This window comes from Mus musculus, chromosome 9 (genome assembly GCF_000001635.26).
Source record: "Mus musculus strain C57BL/6J chromosome 9, GRCm38.p6 C57BL/6J".
Taxonomy (NCBI): domain Eukaryota; kingdom Metazoa; phylum Chordata; class Mammalia; order Rodentia; family Muridae; genus Mus; species Mus musculus.
The window spans coordinates 114,543,618-114,567,725 of NC_000075.6; the positions used below are offsets into that span (position 1 = coordinate 114,543,618).

Sequence of the window (24,108 nt, forward strand, 5' to 3'; positions counted from 1 at the left end):
CATTAAAATTCAGGAAGATGGGGCTAGAGAGATGGCTCAGCGGTTAAGAGCACCAACTGCTCTTCCAGAGGTCCTCAGTGGGTCCTCGGTTCAAGTCCCAGTAACCACATGATGGCTCACAACCATCTGTAATGGGATCGGATGTCCTCTTCTGGTGTGTCTGAAGACAGCAACAGTGCACTCACACACATTAAATAAATAAATAGAATTCAGGAAGATCCGAAAGAGGGCAGGCTAGAGGGGGTGCCTCTTTGGCATCAGCTCTCAAACCCAGCAGGGTAACAGGATAAGCACACAGGTGGGCATTAAAGCCTTCTTCCTGCAGAAGACTGAGCACAGTCGTTAAACACTGGCAGGAGGATTAGTTGGCAGAGAAAAGGACCTATTAGCAGGACAGGTGGTGACTGCCAGGGAGATCGGCCCTGGTGCTAATCAGCCCTCCGCTGACCAATGTCCACGGGCAGAGCACAGCACAGGCACCCACTCATCCCAGCACCTCAACACCATTTGGAGCCTCCCGGAGTCCTGTAACTCCAAAGGCCCTTTGCACCAAAACTCGGGCACCCTGGGAGAGCTGCCAAACAATGCTAACGTGCGGAGCACAAGAGCAGGGCTTTTTTCTCATTTCTAGTCTCCTACATGCCAGTCCACCATCTCTTGGGCCAGATACGGTGAGCTGGGAGCAGAGAGGCTTGGAGGCTGAGGTCATGGCTGTCTGTTCCCCATTCATATATCCTCCTCCAGCAACTGCTTGGCGACCCTGCTCCAACACTGAGGCGGCCCCAGGCTGGCCATGGCACAGCATTCTCCGCTGGCCTTCCAGCCACCATGGTGGTGACGCTAAAGCTTCCCCCCCCCCCCACCTCCCAGTTATAGATCAGTGCCACTGCCATCAAAAAGCACTTAATAAGCCAGCCCGCTTGGGGTTCAGGCACAGAATGATAGGGGCCTGGCCCCGCCTTCAGAGGAGGAGGTCATTTATGACCATTAAGACAGGGTAAGGCAGGCTTCCAGAGGCTCATAAAACTCCAGGGAAGGAAGTGGGGATTAACCACTTCCTCCCACCTCTCAAGAAGGGGTTTCAAGATGGACCAAATTGCAGAATAGAAGGGGGGGGGGGCGGCGCAATGCTGTCAGAAGGGGTCTACACCTGGCTGGGGTCTTGGCAAGGGGAGGAAACAACCGAGGGTCCTCATGCTTTGATTTCCACAAGTAAGTCCTATCTTGTTATGGCTATTTTACCAAGTGCTCTTGGCCCGTCCCTTGGCACGGGTCTGGACTCTGTCCAAGAATGGAGCAGAGCACTGGTGGATTAAGCATTTGTTTGCCAAGTGCTGAGATGGTACAATGGCTTAATTCTTTTACATTCCATCAGTCAAATTTGCTGTTATCAAAACTATCCTCACCCTGGGCGACAATCTTTCAAATCAGAACCCCGCTCCTGTTTTGTTTTCTTTTTCGTTGTTGTTTTGTTTGTTTGTTTTTGAGACAAAGTCTCACTCTGGCTGCCCTGAAACTCACTATGTAGAACAGCCTGGCTCTGCGCTCTGAGATCAACTCTGATTCCCAAGTGATGGGATTAAAGGCATGCGCCGCCACACACCCAACTCAAATTTCAACTTCAGTTTAGAAGTATTTAGCAGCTTTACTCAAGCCTTACAATATGACCTCTCTCTCTCTCTCTCCCTCTCCCTCTCCCTCCCTCTCTCTCTCTCTCTCTCTCTCTCACACACACACACACACACACACACACACACACACTCTTGAGATGTGGTCTCACCCAGGCCGGCCTAGAACCAACTCAGAGATCTTCCCTGCCTCTGCCTGAGAGTTGGAACTCATATACACACACCCCACAATGTCTCAAAAACCCCTTAAGCAGCCTTGAGTGGCCTCCTGCCATCTTCCTGGTTTCTGCCACAGGAGTGCTTGGGTTACAGGCCCAAGCCACCACACTGTAACAGGGCCCCAGACCTTAGCACCTCTGAGTCCGTGACTCAATGACCACCAAGTGCCATTCAGGCTGTAAGATGAAGCAGGGAGACAACACCTCCTGCCAAAACAAAGGCTTAATCCAGCAAGGCCCATTATAGCTCTGGGAAAGCCTCAAAATATACATTTACATTGCTTTTCCACTTTTCTAGCTTACTGTTGTTATTATTAACTCTGTCAATCCAGAGCATGATTTTTGTGCTTAAGAGCTAATAAAGACTTTCCCCGTTGGCTTAAACCCACATCTGAGCAGTCTTCTCTGATGAATACCTCACAACATACACCTGGCACAGATAAACAATTCCAAAGCAGGCAGTCTGAGTCAAGAGGGGTAAGAGGGGCTGGAAAGATGGCTCAGCAGTTAATTACTGCTTTTCCAGAGGACCTGAGCTCACTCCAATTCACAATGTTCTTTCTGTAACTCCAGTCCTGAGGCGCCTGACGCTTTCTGACCTCTATGTAGGCAGTGTTTCCACGTGGTGTGTAGATATGCAGGCAAACCATCCATACACATAAATTTTAAATTAAAAAAAAAAAGTGTCAAATGGTGGTGCTGACTGCTTTTAATTCCAACATTCCAGAACCAGAAGCAGGTGGATCTGAGTTCAAGGCCAGCCTGGTCTACAGAGTGAGTTCAAAGACAGCCAGGACTGCACAGAGAAACCCTGTCTCAAAACACACACATCAAAAAAGAAAAAAAAAAAAATTAAGAGGCATGCTGACTGGAAAGACACAAGTAAGGCGAAGCCTCCCGGCACACAGCTGTACCGTGATCAGACAATCAGTACAAGAGGACAGACCCTCACGGAACAAAGCCACGCGGAAATATAATCAACCTGACTTCTCACTAGGGCAGTCCAAAATGCTGAACCAGAAAAGGGCAGGTGAGAATCGGCCCGGGCACCTTACCCACCCAAGTCTGCAGCAATCTCTCTGAGCTATCAAGTCTATGTTGACACTGTGCATGGCGGAGATAGAACGTTCAGGAATTCCTAGCCAGCTGGTTTCAGTTGGAACATTATCTCAGCACTCAGGAGGCAGAGACAGGTGAGTCTCTTGAGTTTATGGCTGGTCTGGTCTACACAGTTCTGGGACAGCCAGGGCTATATAGAGAAACCATCTCAAACAAACATACAAAAAAAAATTTTTTTAATTAATGAACGAATAAAAACCAACAACAGAAACACACACAAAGCAACGGAACCCTAAAATCCTCTTCTGGAATGACGGTCTGTGGTCTCATGGCTCAGCTCAAGGAGAGGCCAAGGGACGGTGGTGCTGTAGCTCTGGGAGCCACAGGCAGCTCTTCCTTCCGGCCGCCTTGGGGGATGGGGGGGGTGGGGGCCCACATCCGGCAGATCCTAAGCATGGGGTTCCTCCCTTGCCTGGGGCACGAGTGGGTGGGATGTCATTGCAGATAACCCCGGTCCTATTCAAGGTCACTAAAAAGTCGAGTGGGTAGGGGAAATAAATGCTCAGGACCGCCTGCGTGAGGCCACCATACACACATCAAGCACAAGGCAAATTTACACCCTCCTGAACACTGCACAGAGGACACACATATACTAAAAATGAGGATAATTCATTGTCTGTCTGGAATTCAAGTCTATATTTGGCAAGGGGGAGCTCCCTGATAAACTGTGGGGACAAGTCACACCTTAAAGGAAAAGGCTAGGATTTAAGACAATCCACAACTTGAGCCTAATAAATGGTTGGTAGACCACTCCACGGGTATTCATAGGCCTTTTACTTAACCAAACGAAACCCAGGAAGTTAGTTAGGACAAAAGCTAACTGGTAAGTCTAATTTAGGGATGTCTAGAGGGTCCGGGTACAGCCAGGTATACCCACTCCTGAGGGGCAGGGGCAGGGCCAGACTTCTGTGATGCCACCCATCCAAGGCAAGGCCATCTTGTTCCCCACAGCAGGAGGCAGTTGTTCCCAGCCTTTGGGGGAACAAGGCCCAGATAGGAATTCCTACAGCAGAGCCTGCAGGTCGGCAGGAAAAACAGCAGAGCCTGAGGTAGCAAGGAGCAGATTGTCCCCAGGATGCTGGGCTCCAGGAGAACCTCAAAACCAAGGTCTACAAGCTGGCTGAGGTGGGGTGAGTCCCAGGGCGTGAGGGAGCAAAGTTCAGGAGGAACAATCTCAGAGGAAAACAGGCCCAAAGCCCTGGATTTTAATCATTAACTGCGTCTCGAGGGTCTCCTTTGTGTGCCTTCGATGCAGTGCGGTAACCAGGGCAAACACTCCTGCCCTTCAAAGCCTGGAAGGTGGGGTTGTTTAAACAGGAGCTCAGCATCACCATCACCACAGGAGATGATGCAGGGAGATTCCACCAGAGATAGAATGCAGGAGAGGTCTCTGTTCCTGCCTGCTGACTCTAGGGTGATCACATGTGGGGGGCGGGGGGAGTGTGACAGCTGAGCCACCTAGGCTGGAGGGGGTGGGGGTTGCACACCTACATGGTTCTCTTCTCTGAGAGCAGAGAGGACAAACCAGGCAGGCATAGCAAGGCTTAGAAAGGCTGAAGCAGGAAGACTGCTACAAGTTCAAGAACTCGGGCTGCGGGTCCCGGGATAGCCTGTAGGAGATTCTCTCTCAAATAACTTAATTAGCTTAATTAAGCAAATATTCCGTGGAACCCAACAGCTTCCGGCAGCCAGTCTAATTAGCTTGACACTGGATGAACTGAAAGTCTATGGAGAGGAACTTTAAGTGCCCAGCCTTTTCCCAGATTTCCAAAGACCCATCACTCAAAGGCTCCCGGGTCTTTCGGGACCACCACTGCTGTCTCTTCCCTTCCCTGGGTACCACCCACATCAGTCCCCCAAGTCTGACCATCACGAGGCCCACCCATTTCCGACATACTTATATAGATCCTACCGCTCAGGAGGAAAGAGTTACACAAGAAATAAAGCTGAGAAATCCACTTAGCATCCTGACAGGGCTGTCGAGGGAGCCTTCCTCCACAGCCCACAGCCAGGCTTCTGGGGTGAGAAAGGAGAGCTCTAAACCCCCCAGGAAGGAAGCAGCCTACTGTAAAAACCAGGGAGTCACATGCTCCCAACTGGTGGGGTCAGGTCACTTCCCCTGGGACCTCATTGCCAGCGGAAGGCCATTCTGAAAAGCATTTACAATAGCTGGTCCAAGGGAAGACTGTCCTGATGTGGGCGAGAGAGATGTCTCAGTTGGCAGTGTCTGTCTAGCCCAACCTCACCTTCATCCTCTACATGGTTTACGTTCCTGTCAAGAGGCTCAAAGATCAACATTTTCTAGTAAAAAAAACAAAACAAAACAAAACTGCTGTCGGCCTAGGTAACTGACCTCACACTGACTGCCCCTGCAGAAAAATATGTCAATACTAAAGGGAGCTCCTGGTTCCCCGTCCTACCTGGCCACCTCTGTAACAGCACACAAAAGCTGGTTTCTGCTTCTCTACCCCCTACCCAGTGTGGCTACTTGATTAACTTTTTAAAAGTATTTACCATAAGCATAAAGCACTTTTACCAACAAAATACCCAAGGGCTGCTGGGTAATTGTCTTTCTCTATTCTGGGGATGCAAGGGTTCCCAGAATATAACTCTGCTTGTGTCCCCTAAACACCTCCGGCAAGGCGGTTGTTGCGTGAGAATGCTTTTGATGGGATGGACTTCACCTCCAGGTTTTCCAGGCAATCCCCGAGGCATCAGCCTCCCAGCAGGCATCTGCTCTGTAGCAAACAATGTGCCCTGGCCATTTGCATTGTGGCCCAGAAACAGCAAGAGTTTATAATAGAGGGGGTGGGGGGAGAGGCACTGGTCTCCAGGAGACTAGGAGGCTTCCAGGTAAAGACATCCTTCCTGCACAGCAGCCAGGGCATGGCAACTTCCACCATTAAGACGCACTCATTGGGTGGGAGTAGTGTTCATGTTCTCCTGATCAAAATTATTTTATTGATCAAGGGATGCCTTTAATTCCAGTACTCTGGGAGCCAGAAGCAGGGGGATCTCCAAGTTCAAGGCCAGCCTGGTCTATCTACAGAGTGAGTTCCAGTCAAGACTACAAAGAAAAATCCCCGTCTCAAAACACACACACACACACACACACACACACACACAAACCCACCTCCCCCAAAATCTGTTTTAATTGGGTCTTGGAGATCTTGGAGATGGCTCAACAGGTGAAGGAGTCGAGTCTGTCTGTTGCTAAGCCTGGATGACCAGAGTTCAACCCTCAAGACAACACATGGTGGAAGGAGAAAAACAGCCCCCTCAAATTGTCCTCTGACCTCCACGCAATGTAAAGATAAATACAATAGAATTCTCAAAAAGAGTAAGAAATTGGCCAAATTACATGAGCAGAGAACTGGAGGAAGCCCAAACGAGCATAGGCCACACATACGGAAGGTACACCCATCAGCCATTTCTGGTAATCACGGAGGGTGAGGTAGAAAAGGACCCAGCATTTTTCTTCCCTTAGACTGGTGGCAAAGGGGACAGTGCAGAAGGAAATGGGCTACGGGTGGAGATGGCTCAAGAGCAAGGCATGGAGGCCTACTAACGTCTCAGGTCAAATGTGCCTCTTCTGCGGAGTCTCAGAGCTTTGCAGTCGGGGAACCAGGCCAGGAGAGGCTGGAAGGGGCCAAACATTCCTGTCAGCCCAACAGAGTGAAGACAATGGGACCGACCACAGCCTTTAACAGGAAGGACCAGACAGCCGGTTAGGTTAGCACTCACTCTGTGTACACAGGGCTGCTAGGAAGAAACTGGGATGTGGTGCTTCTAATAAAAGAAAAAGAAAGAAAGAAATTTGGACCAGCAAGATGGCTTTTCAGGATAGCTGTGCAGTCCCTAACTCTTAAGTCCGGGGCATCTGACACCCTCTCCAAACCTCATGGGAACCTGGCACACACGTGGGTGTACACACACACACACACACACACACGTAAACAAAATTCTCATACATATAAAATAAATACATCTCATTGACTGGAATTTACAGATAACCTAAAGAACACATCACATACGGTGGGGTATGTCGAATCGGGACAAGGAGGAGCCAGATGAATGCACCTTCACGACCAGGAACAAGGAATAGCTGCTACATTTGCCCATCCAGCAGTAAACTGAGCGAAGCAAAGAGAAGGGAAGAGAAAGATTAAAAAACTGGACAGATTCGGAAAAGCATCATCCTACTGGGTAATTGAAGTCTATAAACGAACTTGAGGATAAGTGTGACTAAAGAAACATGATTCATAAAAACAAAATTGTCATCCCGAACTCCTGTCTAACGTGTCATGGAAGCAGCTGAAGTAGGATTTTATGTGGTGTTGGGAATGGACTCCACCCCCTCCCCAAAAAACTTGGTGCCTCCTCGGCAAGAGCCCTGCCAGTTACAAACAGACTGTGTACATCCATCTGTGTCCCTCTTGTCAACAGAGCAATCCTGCTTCATACAGAGAGGGGACAGTCATTCAACCACAATGTAGAACTCAGAGAGGACAGTAAAGGGTCTGGTGGGAAAAGCTGGTCTCATACCGCAGTCTGCAAACAGCTCTGTGGGCCTAAAAGCAGAGTCCCTGAAGAGACAAGCGGCATAAATTCAAACACTTGCTTGGCTTCGGCACTCACCCCTGAATAACTAGCAGAAAAATCCAGCACCCACGAATTCAAGGCCACCCTGGGTGACGTAGTAAAATGCTATCTGGGAGGAAGGGAGGAAGGGAGGCAGGTAACGAGAGAACTTGAAACACCCAATCTGGCATCATCCGGAGGGGAAAACTCTCTGTCCTAGGCTAGGCCAGGGAGATGGATCTAAGGTTAAAAGGACCCAGGTTCGGGTTCCCAGCACCCACATGGTGGTTCACAACCTTCTGTCCAGGGATCTCTTCTGACTCTACAGACATTGCCTGAATGCAATGCATAGACATACATGGGGCCGAAACATTCATGAACCTAAAATAATAATCTTAATAATGTCCAAAAAAAAAAAAATGAAGACATGAAAACAAAGTGTGGGGAAAAGGGGAGGAATGCATGTAACGCAGTGTTGGCTTGTATGGACACGCTGTCCATAGGCAGTCACAAGGATTCTCTGCCAACAGCAATAAATACATTAAAATAAAGTAGACACACCAGTGTAGTGACTCCTGCCTGTAGTCCCAGCCCAGGAGGCTGAAACAGGCAGCTCTGGTTAAGTATGAGGCTATCCTGGGTTACATAACATAGACCAGCTGGACTAAAGTAAAGCCTTGTCTCAAAAACAAGCTAGCCTGGTCTACAGAGAGTTCCAGGACAGCCAGGGCTATCCAGAGAAACCCTGTCTCGGAAAAACAACAAAACAAAACAAAACCAAACCACAAAACCCATACTGAGGGTTGTGAAAAGGCAGTTACACCTCAGCACACAGGTGTACTAAACCCTTTCCTCTCCAAACTGGTTTTGGTCATGGTGTTTATCACAGCAATAGAAACACTAAGAGCAGACAGAGAGTGAACACCTTTAATCCCAGCACTCGGGAGGCAGAGGCAGGCAGATCTCTGTGAAGCTGGCCTGGTCTACAAGTTCCAAGACTACCAGGGCTGATGATCCATAGAGAAACCCTGTCTCGACAAACAAACAAAAAACCAAACCAAACTAAACCAAAGAAGAACATGTACTGCTAATGGCAGGCAGCTTAGAGCCTGATCCAGGCTCCTGTGCCCTCGCTGGGCCTCTGCATGAGTACACACACTGTACTGCACTACAGACACACTCATGCATAAAATAGGGGGCTGAAAAAATGACAAGAGGTTAAAGGACAAGCTTTTCTTTCAGACTGATTCCCAGCACCAGGTGGCAGCTCACTACTGTGGGGGACCCCAGTCCTCTTCTGACTTCTGTGGGCACCAGTCATGTATGCACTGCAAACATACATGCAAGCACACATGTGCTGCAAACATACATGCAAGCAAAATACCCATAAACTTTAAAAGATAACAATAAGTATCTTTAATTTTTTTTTAAAGCCTGAAAAATTGACCCCACTAAGTCCTCCCCACTTCACAAGGAGGAAACCAACTACGATCAAAGACTCCCAGGGAACACCCCAAAGATCCGGCAGGCCAGTTTGCTTTTGACAGGGTCTCGCTGTGTAGCTCGGGCTGCCCTGGAACTTACTGTGTAGACCAGGTGAGATCTTACCTACCCCTGCCTCCCAAGCAAAGGCATGAGCTAGCACACCTGGGAAACTAGCGCCATTTATACATTTACAAAGAGCAGGTGTGTTGCCAAATAATGCTAAAAATCTATGAAGGAAACCATCCAAGCAGGGAATCCCCAGGCAGCCATTAGTCATCATTTCTCTAGAGAGCAGATGCCAAGAGAGGCTAGCAACAGAGGAAGGGACGGAGGTGCCAAACCTGGGTGCCTTCCTGCAACCAGTACTGCGCCTTCTTTCCCACCTGAAGTCTGTAACCACAGGCAATGGCAAATTCCACCTGGAACGGACACATTCCGTGCTGTCTTCCCAGGGCAGCCACCCACATAGCACCAGCAAACCTGGGCACTTTTGTGTTTCAGCCTTCCTTCAATCAGGCAAGGACAACAAACAACAATCAGAAAGGCTCACAGCCGCTCGATGAGCCTGAGAGGGAGTCCCCAGCAAGGCCCTGGCCTGAGTGTACTGGGCCAGCCTGGGTTACAGAGAAACCCTGTCCCAAAAGACCAAGGAAATAATCATAAAAACTCTGCTTCCAAGCTGGAAAGATGGCTCAGCGACTGAGAACACTGACTGCTTTTCCAAAGGTCCTGAGTTCAAATCCCAGCAACCACATGGTGGCTCACAACCATCCGTAATGAGATCTGACGTCCTCTTCTGGAGTGTATGAAGACAGCGACAGTGTACTTACATATAATAAATAAATTTTTAAAAAAACAAAAACAAAGCAAAACAAAACAAAAAAAAGCCTCTGCTTGTCCTGATCAACGGATTTACCATTCAGCACTAACTGAGCAGCCTCACCTCACAGGACCCCACTGGAAGCTGCTCGCCACTGTTTGCTTTATTTGAACCCAAGGCCTGACAAACTTGACAGATGACAGCCAGCAGGGGGTCACGTTTTCTCCTTTCGCCATGTGGGATCCTGGAACCTGAACTCAGGTCTTCTGGCTTGGTGGACACAGACTTGACCAATTTGGCCATCTGACTGATCCTGTCTAGTCAGGGACTTCCTATGTAGCCTTGAATTTAGAGCAATTCTCCTGCCTCTGCCTCACAAGTACTGGAATTACAAACATAAGCCACCAAGCCCAGTCTCAGGTCTAACCAAAGCTCTCTGGCTCCTAGCTGATCTACTCAAAGAGCCCACCAGGCTCCAGGAAGGGGAACTTCATATCCTCCTAAGTGGTTAAAAAAGGGAGTGAAGCTCCCCCCTCCCAACACACTTGCTAGACTCCACCCACAGTAGGTGGAGTCAGGTCCAACATCTAACCCCCCTCCCCCATTCTCCACTTCCAGCCCCTCACTGGCACAGCTGACCTGTCTGGTGCTACCAAGATCCTTAGCACTAGGATTTCACACAACAGACCACAGGTAAAGCAGCCACACTGAGAAGGCTGAGACCTCCCACCCTGCCCCTTCAGAGTATCACTTTGGTCATCAACCAGAAACTTTTGCCCCAAAAGCAAGTCTTACAAGCTCTGTAACCTAGGGAGGACAGCCTGGGAAATTTCAATCCCCTGCCTCAGCTACAGGTACAACTAACAACAAAATGCTGTTTTACAAGGAGCACCAACAGGCCCCAGGAGGTAAAGACCATACCCAGAATGCCAGCGCAGTGACTGGGTTACTGATGTCTTAAATCAATGAAAAGGCTGAGTGAGTAAGTAGGCCTAACCCCAATGAAGGCAGAGGAAACCAGCCCAGCCCCTCTGGAACCCCAGCACTCTGAAAGCTGAGGGAGGGGGATCTCTGAGACCAGCCTGCTCTACACACCAAGTTCCAGGCCAGCCAAGGACTACACAGCGAGACCCTGTCTCAAGCCGTGGGGAGGGAACGAACTCCATCCACAAAGGTGACCTCTGACCTCCACTGTGCACCACACACATTATGCACACACACAAAATGATGCATTATTTATCTCTACTATACCTGACTCTATTACCCCACGCTTATGCACACATTGGGAAAGCCACTGGCTAGCAGCCAAGGATGGATGCTAAATCAACACTCTCCCTCCCTCCCTCCCTCTGGCATGGATCCCAGAGGGCACAGAATCAAACTGCAGGTGTTAAAATGCCCAACAGGTTGTATGCACTGCTGTGCCTCAGCTGGCAGGTGGCACAGCTCAAGGGAGAAGTGCTCTGTGGCTTGCAGGAGGCCTGAGGTTCCAAAGGAAAAGACAGAACAAGCGGGATTTACTTGTACAGAATCAGGGTGCAGTTTGCATTCTGGGCGGCAGGCTAGCCTAGCCCCTGCCCTGTAGCGGCCTCCAGACTAAATGGGACTGCAGGAGAGCTGGCTGGTCCATGAGCCACCATCCCGGATGAAAAACTAATTTTTAACTATGTGTATGTACACACCAATGTATCTACCCACAGAGATCAGCTAGTCGCGTGCTGCAGGAGTGCGTGCCAGGCATAGATCTTAATGAATGAGCCAACTGGCCACAGAAACTTTTTTTTTCCATCTCTGCAAATGGTTATGGCTAGAAGGCAGCTAATCAAACATCCCCTAATTAACTAGTCCGCAATGGGTGAGATACGAAGGGGGTGGGGGAGGCTTCCCAAGATGGCGGTTTCTTTGTGTAGCCCTGGTCGTCCTGAAACTGGTTCTGTTGACCAGGCTGTTCTTGAACTTGAGAGATCTGCCTGCTTCTGCCACCGGGAGGGCTGGGATTAAAGGTCTGAGTCTCCACTGCTCCATCTCAGGGCTTCTCACCAACTCATGCTTCAAAATTCAAGACACACACAGGGAGGCAAAGCCAGAAGGCCCTGTCCTCAGTCCATTTCCTTCAATCTGTTACCACGGACACATGCTGTCCCAAGAAAATGGTACAGATAAAGGACTGCAATCAAAAGTCAACAGAAGGCGCTGGAGAGCGCTCAGATTTCTCAGGGGACCCCTCGCAGCACCACGTGGTAGCTCACAGGCCCCTGTAACTCTGGTCCCAGGCAGACATCTTCCTCTAACCTCCTCCAGCATCAGGAACATGTTGTGGTAGACAGACATACAAACAGGCAAAATACTCTCACACATAAAACTAATTAAATTTAAAAAAAAAAAAGAAAAAAGAAAAGAAAAGATTACAGGACCTGAGCCTGGTAGGACACACCTTCCATTCCAAGAGGATCTGAGCTTCAAACCAGGCAAAGAGCTACGTAGTGAGACCCTATCTCAAAAGAAGCAAAACCACAAATAAATAGATAAATAAATAAATAAATAACACCCACTCAGATTAACAGAATGAACCCACTGAAGACAGAACCCCAATCAAGGGCCACCTCCTCCACAGCCATCTGGGTTGGCAAGGTTTGGAGGTGGGGGTCCGTATAATAATTAAGCTGAGAACATCACTGCTGGGAGAGGCAACTCCAATAGGTCGGGCTGATCTGACCATCAATTAAAACTAATCTGGAGAAATCTACTTTAAGGAAAAAAAACACACACACACACACACACACACACACACACGTAGCTTAAGCAACCCAATATAGATCTCCCAAAAATACTCCGTAGGCTCGGATAGAGAGCTAAGCTCGTGCTCCCTAAAGAAGCCACTGGTGAACAAGTGGTGTCTCCAAGTTTGACCCCAGGAAGGGAAGCTAAGTCACTTTCAGATGCAAATAAACTAGCACCTTGTCTACAGCTCCCCCCTCCCCATCCGAGAGCCAGGCGATCCGTTTGGTTTCAAGGCAAATAAAGGGGCTTGGGAGACTGCTGGTAGGTGGCAACTTGCTTCTGGTCATTCCTAAGGACCTGGCTTCCAGGCAGGACTTCTGCCTAGCCAGGGTCCCTGAGAGACCTGGGTCTCAAAGATGAAAGTAGAAGGTGATTTAGAACACACCCACAGCGGAAGACAAACACGGTGGATACACAAGAAAGAGTTTACTATGAAGCAAGCAGGTCTCAAGTGGGCGGGATGATGGAAGAACTGAAAGCTGAGGGAGCCAATCACAAAGGCTGTGGAGGGTCTTCATCAGGCTGAAGTTGCTGGCAACTGTAACTCTTTTTTGTTTTGTTTTGTTTGTTTTTTGTTTTTCCGAGACAGGGTTTCTGTGTATCCCTGGCTGTCCTGGAACTCACTTTGTAGACCAGGCTGGCCTCAAACACTACACCCGGCTGCAACTGTAACTCTTGATCCTAGATCCTATCCTATCCTCTTACTGTCTTTCAAAACAGCCATCTTTGTGTTATATAGGTGGAGGGTGAAATTCGGCTCAATGATCTCCCACCACAGTTTGCTAAGAATGAACCCAGCTCCAATAAACCTTGACCTATGTTTGGAACTGGATGGAGAAACTGCGAGGGCAATCGAACCACGTGACTGAGCCGCCAGCGGGGATTAAACTGCACAGCTCTAGCAAGGGGGCCCTGGGAGACCATGAGTGCCCTCTCTCACCACTGGGGAGGCTGAGGCAGGAAAACCGAGTTTGAAGCCAATCCCAAGGCTACCAGAGCAAAACTAAAGATGGGGAGAACAGATCAGACTCTAGAATAAATTAAAACGACACACCTTCTTCCCAGGCAAACTTAAAAGAAACCTCACATTTGCCCTCCCACAAGGACAGACTCACAACCAAGTTGTTTTAAAAGACAAAAGGCTAGGCTCAGAAAGTGGCTCAGACATTCAGGAGAAACTTGCAGCCATTTTAACAAACAGCAAGAGTACTGAATGGAGGGCTGGGACTCTCCTAAAAAGTAGCATTTATCTGACTAAAACAAAGGGAACACCGGGCCTTAGGGTGAGCAATCTCAGTCTCCAAACACCTTCAAGATTCCTCTAGTTCAGATACAACTTAGAAAAATGTTCCTGATAAAGGAACGGGAAGCCTGTATGTTTCCTCTTCCCCCTAAAATATCTTCACTGATTATCCAAAAATCCATAAATTCAAACACTGAAAACCAAATTTTATAAACAACCATCAAATCTATGCAGTTTGCAGATTTTCCTCCCCTCCTTGAAATAATTTCAGAAGCATACACAGAGGGGTCCCTACACTAAGAAGGCACCAGGGCCCCAGTTTATTCCAGTTTATGGCCTTTTCCTGTGTCCGAGGGCAGCCTTATCAGCAGGCATAGACTGGTCAAACTAGCCCCGGAAAGCCTGCTTTATGAACTTCAATGACGATCCCAGGTAAGAATGGCAGCAGCCTCTGTAATCACAGGAACTCAAAGTTTAGTTTTGTGGCCCACAGATGAGAATGAGCACTGTGTGTGACCTGGGACCGCCATCTCTCTCCCATCAACGAGATTCCTATTTCAATCCTTTTTTTTTTTTTTTTTTTTTTTTGGTAGAAACTTCATAAATACTACCTCCAAAAATGGTTTTTTTTTGGTTTTGTTTTTGTTTTGTCAGTTAGGTTTTGAAAAGGGTCTCATCTCTTAGCACCAGCTGGCATTCCTATAACCCTAGCACCCTTTGGCCTGCTGAGGCAGGAGAATCAGGACAAGGGAAGACCAGTGTGGTCTATGGAGGAAGATCCTGACTTAAAAACAAAGTTGGGGGAGAGGGGTATCAAGAAAGAACTACTGTGACCTTTACCTATGAGAAACAAAATTGTACAGTTTTAAAACCATCTTGCACTGATTTTGTAATTCACACAAAAATACACGATATAAGAGACATAGACTGAGCGTCCCTGTAAGCCCAAAGCAGCTTAAATCCTGAGAAGGCAAAACAAACCAGTATCGATTCAGAATACACACATGACGATGCTCACTGTAAGATCAGAGACAGAAACTGAAGACAACTGACTTTACCGGTAATTGTTTTAGGCAGAAAATTTTCTTGTTCAACGTGATGGGAGGCCTGAGCCAGCCAGATCAGGATTCTGGGAGAAAGGCGGTCCAAACAGGACTCCATATTCTGAGTTAAGTCGGTTTTGAATTCTAGATCTTTCTAGAACCCAGCTTCAGGCTGGTTGAGCCCCTCTATCAGGACCTTCACCTCCACCTTCCATCCAAAATTTCAAGATTCTTTTCCATCAAATCTCAGGCAGGCCTCCCCTACAGCCAGGAACAATGTCTGTCAGACATCATCACCTACCTGTCCTGCAGGTCCCCAAGAGTCCTGCCATTTTTACCAAGCCCTGGGACACTCACACAGATTTCCTTCCCAATGAGGCTTCCAAAGTAGCCAAGGGCTCACATCCTGGGTAGCCACTGAGAGGGGGATGAAAGAGTCCTTGGTAGGCTGTGGTAGCAGCCAGCTCAGTGACACACCTCAGAAAAACAGACAAATCTCAGAAACCTTGAGCTTTTCATATGTGGCATGGGGTGCCTGTCCCTGGGATCCGAAAACCTGCCTCTGCCTCTTCTTGAGGGTACACAGTGCCTCTTAGGACTAACTGGCTCTCTAGGCGCAAAACTACCCAAAAGCCCAAGCAAGCAGTCTCCCTTTGACAGGAACCCAAATCCCTCCTTTTTAAAAAAAAAAAAAATTTAAGTTTTTTGAAATAAGATCTCACTTTGTAGACCAGGCTTGCCTCAGAATCATAGCCACGTTCCTGCCTCACCCTGGGATTGCACGGACTGTCCCGCTCCTTCTAAGTTTTAAAGTCCTTGTAATTTTTACTTCAGCCAACTGAACATTCAGACATCTTGCTTCAGTTTCCAAATCGGGGGCTTGATGGATACAGTTTCCCAGGGAAACTGTTTTTCTCCCCGAGATGTTGCCTGACAAGCAAGGTACTCCAGCCACATCACCATCAGTCCCCCAAAACGGACACCCCAAATCACCTCGCCCTGTTAAGAGGATTAACTTAACATGGTCACATATTTTAAACTCAGGATGGCACAGGGGAACTCAAAGGAGAAGTCCTGTGTACCAAGAACAGTATAAAGACAGGGGTCCATCTATCACCCCCCCAAAGTGAAGACAGCAGTCCACCTATCAATCACACACACACACACACACACACACACACACACACACACACACACACACACACCCCGGCCCTCAGGTACTCTTTCCCAGCCAGAGGCAGTAAAGATCAGCTCCGTCAGAGGGAGGAGGCTTGTGGGTCTTTTTATCCAAAGTATCTTTCTGTCATCTTCAAGAGTCTAACAATTTCCAAGCTTCTAGCTTTAATGAAAAGCTGAGAAAACTCAGCAAACCTGAGGTTCCCCCTTCAACAGACCCCAATCTTAACGTCTCCTAACTGCACACGCAAGAGGGACTTTAAAGACATCTGGGTCAGGCCCGGGTTAGAAAGAGCCTCTCCCACGCTGTTCAAATGCTCCGATAATTTACAGTGAATAAACCAGACATGGCAAATAATGAAACTGTCATCTGCAGAGAAAGGAGTGGAAAGGGGGCGTCCATCCTCCAAGGAGGGAAACCCTGGCTTTCCCTCAAGGTGGTCTCTGGAGGGATAAGGGGGGCTTCGAAGGTGTGGGCGGGAGGACCACCTCCTTGAAGCTGTAAAGGAATACTACAAAGCTGACATGGTCTCAGACCCCCCAACGTGGTAGGTATGCATTTATGACAGGAAAACGGAATGAAAACTGAGCAAGAGGGCAGGTGATAGGAGGCATGGAGGAAAGAAAGCATTCATATGAAGAAGCCATCGAGAGATTCATTTTGTCTGCTTACTACAAAATGTTTTGTGTTGTTCTGAGGTAAAGCCCGTCATGGTAGCTCACATCCATAATGTCAGCATTTGGGAAGTTAAGGGAGGGGATGACTGGATCCGAGACCAACTAGCCTGGGCTACACAGATCCAAGCCAGCCTAGACAAGACCCTGTCTCAAAATACACACGCAGGGAGTTAGCCTTCCTCAAATCAGCCTTACCAAACACCTACAGCTGACTGGAGCATCCGTGAATAAAAATTAACAAAAAAGGTGACCCTGCTGCACTTCCTCTCCCCCAGTGGAGGGAAACCATCCCTTTTCAAGGGGCCCTTCCCTGCCTGGTCCTCGAACCTGATCCTAGGATTAGGATGAAGTGAACCGGCTCCATCTTCCTGCTCAGGGGATTTTCTAAAAGTAATGAAAGGACATACCAGAAACATCCAACCACAAATGCGAGAAAACGGGAGTCAACCCTGGGCTGAAAACCCAAGTGTGTCACTGACTTCACTTCAAAATTAACCTTTAGAAAGTTTACTCTCTTAGCACTACAATTAATTTTTTCCCCCAACCTCAGTCAATTTAAGGCCGTCAGAGGATAACTCCGCCCTCCTCCCCAATAACGTTAGACCGTGGACCCCGCTGCGGCGGTGGTCGCAATCCCACACTTAGCCTAGCCGCGCGGGATTGTGTTTGTCCCCTGCTGTCCTCCCAACGCCAGGAATACCTCCGCAAATCGCACAGGGTCTCAGGCTCACATGCAGATTGAGACCAGGTTACCTAACCCATCAAGGATAAGAGGGGTTCTGCCTAGCCTCTGCTCTCAGCTTCCAGTGGGGTTCTCGGGAACAGAAGGGGGCCAATACCAAAATAAAAATAATGCCCAAAGGGGTAGTCAGGTCTGAGGGCGGCAGTGCAGCCCTCTGATACTGTATGCCCCCGTCCGAGCTGCGGGAGGCTCCGAGTTTTTCCAAGGCAAGTAGAGCGCCTGCGGATGCAGGGTGGCTACCCGGTCTGCGCGGGTCGGGAGATGGGGCCAGAGACCCAACTGCGGTGGTCCCAATCTGGCTTCTATCTCTCTCAAGGGCCCCCAAGGAGGTCACATGGTCACTGCACGTGGGTACTCACCGACCAGAACATGCTTTTACATAGTGCGTAAGACAACTGTAGAATTAAAAATAAGGACTTAATACAGGGTCCCTTGGTTAGTAAAATGGCATAGGCAAGGCCCCTTACCAACATCCTGGCAAACAACGCGGTAAATGCCAACCTGTGCAAATGACAACAAAAAAATCAAGTCGTCCGGCCAACCACGCACGCGGGAAGCCACCCCGCGGTGCAACCATCCCTTCCCCTCCCAAGAGCCCTCTCAGCACGTTGGGCGGCCTCTGGCGGGCCCACACAAAAGAAGTCCACGACTCCACAAACATACTCATCTCCACAAAACTCGTGCCCAACAAGATAAGCCCACTGTACATTTTATCACACAGGAGAAAAAAATATTAATAAATGAAGTTTGGCTAGAGATGACTTATTGGTTAAGAGGCATTTGCCGTAAAACCTGAAAGACCTGACTTGGGTCCCCGGGTCCCACTTAGTGAGGAAAGGCGACTCCTGAAAATGATCCTGACCTACACACGAGTACAAATAAATGGGAAAAAAAAGCAAAAAAAAAAAGAAGGGAAATTCAAGGGCAGACTTGGGTAGCATAAGCTCTGGGTTCGAACCTCACCACTAAAATTAAACAAATGAAAACAAAAAAGGAGGGAATCTCGTGTTTTGGGACTCCTCGGACATGCAGAGAAGGAAACCGTCCTCAAATCCTGGTTCTCCGAGAAACTTGGGGGTTTGGGAGAGGCGATAATACAAGTCCACACACACACAAAAAAGTAAAATAAAATAAAAGTCCCTTTGCCCTCGCCCGCGCCCCACGCGCACTCACCTCATCGTCGTGGTGCTGGCAGAAGCCGAGGCGCTCCGGGAACACCGAGAGAATGGAGAAGGGCGCGCCCGCGAAGGGCGGCCCGAGCCCCAGCTGCTGTGCCGCGGAGGCGGCCGCAGGCCCCGGAGGGCCGCGCTCGATGTAATGGTCCTTGGTGAGGCGGACGCGCTGGTGCGCGCGGACACAGTTGTCGCACAGGTGTTCCTGGCAGTCGAGGCAGCGCGACGAGGCGGCGTTGCCCTCGTCGCAGGAGCTGCAGCCGTGCGGCCGGCGCATCAGCAGCGACCCGGGGGAGGCGGCCGGGCCGGGCGGCGGCTGCGGCGCTGGAGCGGCGGCGCGCTGGGCCGGGTGGTGCGCATGGTGCCGGTGGTTGCTGTGGCCGCCCGCGCCCCCGGGGCCGCCGCCCGCGCGCCCGTTCTTGGGCGGCGGCTCTTCGGCGGTGGCCACCACGGCGTCCAGCAGGTTGCTGAGCAGGAAGGCGGAGGATGGCAGCGCGTCCATGCCCGCCGCCTCGGCCAGGACCACCTTCTGGTCACATACGGGGCAGCGCAGCTTCAGCGCCTCGGCGGGGCCCGCGCCTCCGGGAGCGGGCAGCCGGTGCGCCTCGAGGCACGGCCGGCAGAAGGCGTGCAGGCAGGGCAAGACGTGAAGACGCCGCGCCGCCGCCCCGGGGCCGCCGCCGCCCGCCGACGACGTGGAAGTCTGCGAGGACGACGACGAGGCGGACGAGTTGGAGGAGAGCGGCGCGGGCGAGCCGCACATCTCCTTGCACAGCAGGCAGATCTGGAAGTCGGTCTCCGGGAACGAAGCCATTTGCAGGCGGGCTGGAGGGCAGAGGGCGCGCGGCGAGGAGGATGAGGGCGCGCGGCTCACTCAGCAGAGCGCATCGAGGACGCGGTGGAGGCGACCCCTGGGCCACCTCGGCAGGGCGGGTTTGCACTGCTACTCCTCAGCAAACGAGCGCCCGCACAAGTCTCAAAGTCCGCCGTGGAATCCGGTCCCCGCGGCGCAAACCAATTTGGTCCCAACGAGTCTTGCTTGTGTTGTTTTTTTTTTTTCCTTGCCCTCCGGCTAAATGAATTGAGCCTCCTGGAGGGAGGGGAAAACGTCCGGGAGTCGCAGCAGTCCAAGTCCCCGCGCGCGCCGCCGGCCGCCCCGCCGCATGACGCGGCGGCAGGAGCTCCTGCGTGGCGGCCGAGGCGCAGCCTCCCCCGCGGCGCGGTCGGCTCGGGCGCGCAGCTGCGCCTCGTGCGGGGGCCCCCGGCCCGCGGAAGCACGCGTGCCAAGTACGCACGCGCGCCCCACACGCTCCGCGCCCGTGCGCAGCCCTGCCGGGCCGCGGTCTCTATGCGCTCACACGCGCGCGCGCCCCACGCGGCCCGGCGCCCGCGTGTCCTCCGGCCTCCTGGCTCGCTCTCTAGCGCGCGCTCCGACCCTTCTCCGGCCTCAGGCGCTCCGCGGCGCGGGGCCGCAGGTCCCCGCGGGCCGCCCTGAATTATTCATCGGCGGGAAGATATTGGATGTACGGGCCGCCCGCTCCGCGCGGGGCCGTCGTGCAATGCTATCCGCGTTCCGCGCGAGCCGCGCGCCCCTCCTCCTCACGGCCGTCCTCTCCGAAACCTGGGCAGCGAAGGAGGATCACATTTCCTTTGTCATCGGGCCATTTCACCCTCGCTTGGGTCCCCCCTTCAATCCCGGAGCCTCGGGAACCGAGTCTCCCTCCCGGGCTTGCTCGAATCAGAGGAGTACGCGAGGGACCCGCGCGGCCACTTCGGGAGCCGCGTGGCCAACGCCGCCCGCGGCTCCCGCCTGCGTCATCCTCCTACGAACGATTCGCCGAGCGGGGATGCGGGTGGCCCCGGCTGCGCTGCGCCTACCGGGCTCAGGCTCTCCCGATGCCCTGGTGTCCTGGGTTGCTTTGGGCTTTATTTTGCACGACTCCCCCGAACGAGGGGCTGTGTGCGTGCGCGTGTCCCCCTTCTTTCTCCGCTTTGCCGCCTCTCAGAACGCGGGTTATTGGGACTGATCGGAATTCGGAATCCTTTTAATCTCCAAAGGAGCAAACTCACTTCCGCCCGAGTGCTGGGAGGGGTGGGGGAGGGGAGGCCGGGGAGGGGGTTCCAGGCAAACAGGAAACATTAGCCCTCTTGGCCCGGCCGGCTTTTGTGTACGCCTCCCCTCCTCCCACCACCCTCCTCCCCCGCTCCGGCCGCGGGGGAGACGATCGCCCCCAGGCCTCAGTGTGACGACCTTTGGAACCTCCTGGGCGAGGAACGCAGAGCGACTCTTCCGTTTATTAAAAAAAAAAAAAAGAAAGAAAGAAAGAAAAAAAGACTTCATTCTGAATCTTTGCCTCTTGGAAGCTGATGGCCACTGCCCCGGAGAGCTAGGTCCCCCCACCCCCAACACCACCATCACCCCCTTTTTTTTCTCTTCCTTTTCCTTTACATTTCTCTAGGACTCTACAAAGCTGAGACCGACCTCAAGCATCGCACAGTTGTGCAGTTGGATGCATGGAACTAAACGACTCTGAATTCTGGACGTCCAAGGGGCTGGTTGCTCTCAGTTTTAATGGGAGCCCAGGCAGCTGTTAAGAGAAGGCGACCCACTGACGGGCCCCGCGGCCATCTGGGTGGTGCCCCAGGCGGTTCTGAGGGTGAAACTTTAAGGCTCTCAGAAGAAAGACTTGGAAAGGCTGCTCTCAGAACTTTTTTTTTTTAATGCTACTTAAGATGGGTGTGGTGGTGTACCCATTATAATTCAGCAAGCAAGAGGCTAGGGCAGAACTACACTGTGAGACCCTCTGTCAAATTAACTCGCGAGTAAAATACATAAACAAATGCCATCAAGCTGTGTATAAAATTTCACTCTGTAGATTATACTTTGAAAGGAAAAAGACTGCACGCTGGACCCTCACACGTTCAAGATCTGGGCTACATGAAACCTCTCAAGAAAGTGATGAAAGAACTGGAAAGGTTAGCTCTGCAGTCCATCAAGAGGAGAGTTCAATTCTCAGAACCCCACTTTGGGTGGCTCTGAACTTCTTGCTTCATGTGCACATACCCCCACATAGACACACTGTGTGTGTGTGTGTGTGTGTGTGTGTGTGTGTGTGTGTGTGTGTGTGTGAGTGTGTGTGTGTGTGTGTGTATGATTATGAAAGCCTAGAAGAGAATGTAGCTTCCAATCTAAGTAACCATTCCTGGATCGTAATGATACGGATAGGATGCAATTCTAGATACTGCCTTTTATTCATGGGGAAAAAAAAAAAAAACAACAACAGAAAAGATCATTCTAGAAACATGAATCCATTCTGGACAGGCTGCTGAAGAGGCAAATCCCTTGGGGCTCAGATACTTCAGGGACAAGCCACACACACACACACTCCTCTCCCCCACCCCCACCCCCCACAAGTGACCTACAGCATCATGGGAAGACCAGAGACCCCTCTGCTTTCCAGAGCTCCACTGTCCAAACAACATCGAAGATCCCTTTGTGACCTTCTACTCCTGGGATGTGGAAGTGAAAATTAACTATGGGCCCTCCAAAACTGAACAGAGCTCCCCTAAACAAAGATGGGAGACTTTATAATATAAAAATGAGGACCAGAAGGAACTCTCCTTTCTGTTTATAATGAAATTGTTAGGGAAGGCTTCAAAAAAAATTTTAATGACCGTTTGGGCACAGATCTCTCTGCAAGGTAAAGGCACTTGCTACTAAATCTGAATTTTTAGTTCAGTTCCCGGTATCACAGGGTGGAAGGAGAGAAGCACATTATCTTCTGTGGCAGCAAGAATACATCACACACACACACACACACACACACACACAGTGCACACACATACACACACACACATACACACACACACACATACACACACACACACACACACACATACACATACACACACATACACACACACACATACACAAACATACACACACATTCACACACACACACACTCACACACACATACACACTCACACATACACACACACACATACACACACATACACACACACACATACACACACACATACGCACACACACACACAAGTGTAAAGTGTAACACAAGTTTATCTAAAGATGTATTGTGTCGTATAGGTGTGTGCACAGGTCTCCACTGACACCAGAAGGGGGTATTAAGATTCCTTGAAATTGGAGTTACAGGGATTTCTCAAGCTGCTGATATGGGTGCTGGGCACTGAATTCCAGTCTTCTGGTGGAACAGTGTGATGGTTTATATATATATGCTTGAGGCAGGGAGTGGCACTATTAGGAGGTGTCGCCATTTGGAGTGGGTGTGTCACTGTGGGTGTGGGCTAATACCCTAGTCCTAAGATGCCTGGGTTCAGTCTTCCACTAGCAGCCTCCAAATGAAGATGTAGCACTCTCAGCTCCTCCTGCACCATGCCTGCCTGGATGTTGCCATGTTCCTGCCTTGATGATAATGGACTGAACCTCTGAACCTGTAAGCCAGCCCCAATTAAATGTTGTCCTTATTAGAGTTGCCTTGGTCATGGTATCTGTTCACAGCAGTAAAACCCTAACTAAGACAAGCAGTAAGCTCTCTTAAATGTTCAACCATCTCTACAGCACCTAAACGTTGTATTGATAAAAAAAAATAGGGGCAGAAGCTGGACATGGTGTCTCAGTATCTGCAATCCCAGCACACAGAGGTTAAGGCAGGAACATTGCAATCAGTTCCTGGCCAGCCTCCGTCTCAAAAGACAAGACAAAGCAATAAAATTAGCGGCTGAAGCTTGGTATGGTGGCACAGCCTGAAATGCCAGCATTTGGGAGGCCGGGTTAGCAAAACTGAAAGGCTTAGGCCAGCCTGGGCTGCATAGTGGTACCCTGTCTCAAAAATAAGTAAGTAAGTAAGTAAGTAAATAAATAAATAAATAAATAAATAAACTGCAGAGTGGCCAGGCAGTGGTGGCACATCCATTAAATCCCAACTCTTGGAAGAAGATGGATCTCTGAGTTCAATGCCAGCTTGGTCTACAGAAGGAGTTCCAGAACGCCATGTCGCAGAAAAGAAAATTCTGTGTGTTTGTATTTGGGGGGGGGGGGGAGAGGTATACATCTGATCTGGGATCTTTGAAAGGACATTCTTGTGGTATCTTTTACTTTTTCTTCATATTGACCTCAATAATCACCCTGCCTCAGCCTCCCAAGTGTCTGCTTGGCTAGTACTGCCTGTTGGCAATGCAGGATTCTTCTGTTATGATCTCAAGAGCTAGCTAGGAGCTGGAGAGGGGCCCAGCTGTTGAAAGCACTTGCTGTGCAGAGCTTCCAGAGGACCCACACTCAGCTCCCAGCACCCGTGGGGGTGCTCGCAACCCTCTATCTCTAGTTCCAGGGGGTCCCACTCCCTGCCCTGGCACCAGGCACACACAATCCACATACACACATGC

The 24,108-nt window shown here is 50.4% G+C and overlaps 1 protein-coding gene across 1 annotated transcript in view; it reads right to left on the bottom strand.

Annotated features, from left to right (window-relative positions):
* Nucleotides 1-20,752, bottom strand: part of Trim71 (tripartite motif-containing 71) — a 53,102-nt gene extending 32,350 nt beyond the window's left edge. Inside the window, exon 1 of the mRNA NM_001042503.2 lies at nt 18,688-20,752. Within this exon, the coding sequence (NP_001035968.1) occupies nt 18,688-19,500 (813 nt within the window). The 5' untranslated portion in view covers nt 19,501-20,752. The remainder of the gene's footprint in view (nt 1-18,687) is intronic.
* Nucleotides 20,753-24,108: the final 3,356 nt, after the last annotated feature.